The 5,835-nt window shown below is 62.9% G+C and overlaps 1 protein-coding gene across 1 annotated transcript; it reads left to right on the top strand.

Moving 5' to 3' along the window:
* The first annotated feature begins 288 nt into the window (after positions 1-288).
* Positions 289-5,803, top strand: LOC126649863 (vacuolar protein sorting-associated protein 28 homolog). Its single transcript, XM_050334216.1, has 6 exons — positions 289-398; positions 2,833-2,938; positions 3,013-3,114; positions 4,308-4,361; positions 5,454-5,545; positions 5,634-5,803. Exons 1-6 carry the CDS (start codon positions 319-321, stop codon positions 5,749-5,751), a joined length of 552 nt encoding a protein of 183 aa, XP_050190173.1. The 5' UTR covers positions 289-318; the 3' UTR covers positions 5,752-5,803.
* Positions 5,804-5,835: the final 32 nt, after the last annotated feature.

Genomic DNA, 5,835 nt, shown 5'->3' with positions numbered 1-5,835 from the left:
CACCCCTGTCCATTCTGGGACACCCCTGTCCACCCCAATCCCTCCTGGGACACCCCTGTCCCTCCCAGTCCCTTTCCTGGGACACCCCTGTCCATCCTGGGACACCCCTTTCCACCCCAATCCCTCCTGGGACACCCCTGTCTACCCTGGTCCCTCCTGGGACACCCCTGTCCATCCTGGGACACCCCTGTCCATCCTGGGACACCCCAGTCCCTCTTGGGATACCCCTGTCCACCCCTGTCCCTCCTGGGACACCCCTGTCCATCCCAGTCCCTTTCCTGGGACACCGCTGTCCCTCCCGACCCCAGGTACGACAACATGGCCGAGCTGTTTGCGGTGGTGAAGACGCTGCAGGCGCTGGAGAAGGCCTACATCAAGGACTGCGTGTCCCCCAACGAGTGAGGATGGGATACAGGGGTGGGATACAGGCATGGGATACAGGGATGGGATGGGATGGGATGGGATACAGGGATGGGATGGGATGGGATACAGGGATGGGATGGGATGGGATGGGACTCCCCCACAACCTTCCCTGTGCCCCCATCCCCACCCCAGACCCTGCACATCAAGGACTGCGTGTCCCCCAACGAGTGAGGATGGGATACAGGCATGGGATACAGGGGTGGGATACAGGGATGGGATACAGGGGTGGGATGGGATGGGATGGGATGGGATGGGATGGGATGGGATGGGATGGGATGGCATGGGATACAGGGATGGGATGGGATGGGATACAGGGATGGGATACAGGGATGGGATGGGATACAGGGATGGGATACAGGGATGGGATACAGGGATGGGATACAGGGATGGGATGGGATGGCATGGGATACAGGGATGGGATACAGGGATGGGATACAGGGATGGGATGGGATGGGACTCCCCCCCCGGCCTTCCCTGTACCCCCATCCCCATGCCAGGCCCTGGAATGTGTCCCCCTCAACGAGTCAGTCTGTACCTCTGGAACACCCCAGATCCCTGGGATGGGCAGGAACACCCCAAATGGGCTGGAACACCCCAGATCCCTGGGATGAGCTGGAACACCCCAAATCCCTGGGATGGGCTGGAACACCCCAGATCCCTGGGATGGGCAGGGACACCCCAGATCCCTGGGATGGGCTGGAACACCCCAGGATGGGCTGGGACACCCCAGGATGGGCTGGGACACCCCAGATCCCTGGGATGGGCTGGAACACCCCAGATCCCTGGGATGGGCAGGAACACCCCAAATCCCTGGGATGGGCAGGGCCACCCCAGATCCCTGGGATGGGCTAGAACACCCCAGATCCCTGGGATAAGCAGGAACACCCCAGATCCCTGGGATGGGCTAGGAACACCCCAGATCCCTGGGATAAGCAGGAACACCCCAGATCCCTGGGATGGGCAGGAACACCCCAGATCCCTGGGATGGGCAGGAACACCCCAGATCCCTGGGCTGGAGCCCAGGATGGCTAGTCTTCACACCCACGATGGGCAGGGTCACCCCAGACTCCCTGGGATGGGCTGGGACACCCTACGGATCCCTGGTAGCAGGAACACCCCAGACTCCTGGATGGGCAGGAACACCCGAGACCCCTGGGATGGGCAGGAACACCCCCAGATCCCTGGGATGGGACAGGAACACCCCAGATCCTGGGATGGCAGGAACACCTCAGATCTCTGGGATGGGCATTGGACACCCCAGATCCCTGGGATGGGCTGGAACACCCCAGATCCCTGGGATGGGCAGGAACCCCCCAGATCCCTGGGATGGGCAGGAACCCCCCAGATCCCTGGGATGGGCTGGAACACCCCAGATCCCTGGGATGGGCTGGAACACCCCAGATCCCTGGGATGGGCAGGGACACCCCAAATCCCTGGAATGGGCAGGAACACCCCAGGATGGGCTGGAACACCCCAGGATGGGCTGGGACACCCCAGGATGGGCAGGAACACCCCAGATCCCTGGGATAAGCAGGGACACCCCAGATCCCTGGGATGGGCAGGAACACTCCAGATCCCTGGGATGGGCAGGAACACTCCAGATCCCTGGGATGGGCAGGGACACCCCAGATCCCCGGGATGGGCTGGAACACCCCAGGATGGGCTGGAACACCCCAGATCCCTGGGATGGGCTGGGACACCCCAGATCCTTGGGATAAGCAGGGACACCCCAGATCCCTGGGATGGGCAGGAACACCCCAGATCCCTGGGATGGGCAGGAACACCCCAGGATGGCCAGGAACACCCCAGGATGGGCAGGAACACCCCAGATCCCTGGGATGGGCAGGAACACCCCAGATCCCTGGGATGGGCTGGAACACCCCAGATCCCCGGGATGGGCAGGAACACCCCAGATCCCTGGGATGGGCAGGAACACCCCAGATCCCTGGGATGGGCAGGAACACCCCAGGATGGGCAGGAACACCCCAGATCCCTGGGATGGGCTGGAACACCCCAGATCCCTGGGATGGGCTGGGACACCCCAGATCCCTGGGATGGGCAGGAACACCCCAGGATGGGCAGGAACACCCCAGATCCCTGGGATGGGCTGGAACACCCCAGATCCCTGGGATGGGCTGGGACACCCCAGATCCCTGGGATAAGCAGGGACACCCCAGATCCCTGGAGGGACAGGAACACCCCAGATCCCTGGGATAAGCAGGGACACCCCAGATCCCTGGGATGGGCTGGGACACCCCAGATCCCTGGGATGGGCAGGAACACCCCAGGATGGGCAGGGACACCCCAGATCCCTGGGATGGGCTGGGACACCCCAAATGGGCAGGAACACCCCAGCTCCCAGGCTGGGCTGGGCAGGACCCCCCGTGCCCCCCAAATCACCCATGCCAGGTACACGGCCGCCTGTTCCCGCCTGCTGGTGCAGTTCAAGGCGGCGCTGAAGCAGGTCCAGGGCTCCGAGATCAGCTCCATCGACGACTTCTGCCGCAAGTTCAGGGTGAGCCCCCCCCCCAGAGCCCCCGGAATTCCGGGCCCGGAGGCCTCCGTGTCCCATGGGTGTCCCTCCCGCAGCTGGACTGCCCCCTGGCCATGGAGAGGATCAAGGAGGACAGACCCATCACCATCAAGGACGACAAGGGCAACCTCAACCGCTGCATCGCCGACATCGTCTCCGTACGGCCTGGGGGGATCCGGGGGGTGGGGGGTGATCCCAGCCAGCCCCTTCCCACAGCTCTGCACTGGGAATCACAGGGGTGGGGGGTGATCCCAGCCAGCCCCTTCCCACAGCTCTTCACTGGGAATCATGGTGGGGGTTGGGGGGTGATCCCAGTGATCCCGGTGATCCCAGCCAGTCCCTTCCCACAGCTCTTCACTGGGAATCACGGTGGGGGTGGGTGGGGGATGATCCCAGTGATCCCAGCCAGCCCCTTCCCACAGCTCTGCACTGGGAATCACAGCAGGGTGGGGGGTGATCCCAGTGATCCCAACCAGCCCCTTCCTACAGCTCTTCACTGGGAATCACGGTGGGGGTGGGGGGTGATTCCGGTGATCCCAGTCAGCCCCTTCCCACAGCTCTTCACTGGGAATCACAGCAGGGTGGGGGGTGATCCCGGTGATCCCAGCCAGGCTCTTCCCACAGCTCTGCACTGGGAATCATGGTGGGGGTGGGGGGTGATCCCAACCAGCCCCTTCCCACAGCTCTTCACTGGGAATCACGGGGGTTGGGGGTGATTCCAGTGATCCCAGCCAGGCTCTTCCCACAGCTCTTCACTGGGAATCACAGCAGGGTGGGGGGTGATCCCAGTGATCCCAGCCAGCCCCTTCCCACAGCTCTGCACTGGGAATCATGGTGGGGGTGGGGGGTGATCCCAGTGATCCCAGCCTGCCTCTTCCCACAGCTCTGCACTGGGAATCATGGTGGGGGTGGGGGGTGATCCCAGTGATCCCAGCCAGCCCCTTCCCACAGCTCTTCACTGGGAATCACAGCAGGGTGGGGGGTGATCCCAGTGATCCCAACCAGCCCCTTCCTACAGCTCTTCACTGGGAATCACGGTGGGGGTGGGGGGTGATTCCGGTGATCCCAGTCAGCCCCTTCCGACAGCTCTTCACTGGGAATCACAGCAGGGGTGGGGGTGATCCGGTGATCCCAGCCAGGCTCTTCCCACAGCTCTGCACTGGGAATCATGGTGGGGGTGGGGGGTGATCCCAACCAGCCCCTTCCCACAGCTCTTCACTGGGAATCACGGGGGGTTGGGGGGTGATTCCAGTGATCCCAGCCAGGCTCTTCCCACAGCTCTTCACTGGGAATCACAGCAGGGTGGGGGTGGGGGGTGATTCCAGTGATCCCAGCCAGGCTCTTCCCACAGCTCTTCATCACGGTGATGGACAAGCTGCGCCTGGAGATCCGCGCCATGGACGAGGTGGGGTCGCGATCGGGGTGGGATCAGGGTTGGGTTCAGGATTGGGGTTGGGGGTGGGATCAGAGGTGGGTTCAGGATCGGGGGTTGGGGTCAGGGTTGGGGGTGGGATCAGGGTTGGGGTTGGGATCGGGGTTGGGATCAGGTTTAGGGTTGGGATCGGGGTTGGGATTGGGATAAGAGGTGGGATCAGGGTTGGGATCGGGGGGTGGGATCCGGGTTGGGGTCAGGATTGGGATTGGGATCAGGGTTGGGATCGAGGTGGGATCGGGATTGGGGTCAGGGTTGGGGTCGGGATCAGAAGTGGGATCAGGATTGGGGTTGGGGTCAGGATCGGGGTTGGGGTCAGGATTGGGGTTGGGATCGGCGTTGGGGTCAGGATTGGGGTGGGATCAGGGTTGGGGTTGGGATCAGGGTTGGGGTTGGGATCAGGATTGGGGTTGGGATCAGATGTGGGATCAGGGTTGGGGTTGGGGTCAGGGTTGGGGTTGGGATCAGAGTGGGTCAGGATCAGGGGTTGGGATAGTGGGTCAGGGTTGGGGTTGGGATCAGAGGTGGGATCAGGGTTGGGGTCAGGATTGGGGTTGGGATCAGAGGTGGAATCAGGGTTGGGATTGGGATCGGGGCTGGGGTCTGGATTGGGATTGGGATCAGGGTTGGGGTCAGGATTGGGATTGGGATTGGGGTTGGGATCAGGGTTGGGGTTGGGATCAGGGTTGGGGTTGGGTGGATCGGGGTTGGGATTGGGATCAGGGTTGGAGTTGGGATCGGGGTTGGGATTGGGATCAGGGTTGGGGTTGGGATCGGGGTTGGGATTGGGATCAGGGTTGGTGTTGGGATCGGGGTTGGGATCAGGGTTGGGGTTGGGATCAGAGGTGGGATCAGGGTTGGGGTTGGGGTTGGGATCAGGATTGGGGTTGGGATCAGAGGTGGGATCAGGGTTGGGGCTGGGATCAGGGTTGGGGTCAGTATTGGGGTTGGGTTTGGGATCAGAGGTGGGATCAGAGGTGGGATCAGGGCTGGGATCAGGGTTTGGGATCAGGAGCATTGCCAGGGCAGCCTCATCCTCCCCATCCCAAACCGCCGTTCCCACAGATCCAGCCGGACCTGCGGGAGCTGATGGAGACGATGAACCGCATGAGCCACCTGCCCCCCGACTTCGAGGGCAGGCAGAAGGTCAACCAGTGGTGAGCGCCGCGCTGGGGGGGGGTGTGTGTGTGTGGGGTCATTCCCAGGTTTTTGGGGGGTCCTGAGCCCGCCCTGCCCCTTCCCAAGGCTGCAGACGCTGAGCGGGATGTCGGCCTCGGACGAGCTGGACGATTCCCAGGTGCGGCAGATGCTCTTCGACCTGGAGTCCGCCTACAACGCCTTCAACCGCTTCCTGCACTCCTGAGCCCCTCCCAGACCCTCCCAAACCCGGGACAATAAACAGACCCCAAAAACCACCGGAGCCGTGTGGATAAATAAGGGGGTGTAA

Source organism: Myiozetetes cayanensis, unplaced genomic scaffold (assembly GCF_022539395.1).
Source record: "Myiozetetes cayanensis isolate MyiCay16 unplaced genomic scaffold, myiCay2020 scf509, whole genome shotgun sequence".
Classification (NCBI taxonomy): domain Eukaryota; kingdom Metazoa; phylum Chordata; class Aves; order Passeriformes; family Tyrannidae; genus Myiozetetes; species Myiozetetes cayanensis.
The sequence above is the reverse complement of the archived record's forward strand: the minus strand, read 5'-3'. Positions and strand labels throughout refer to the sequence as shown.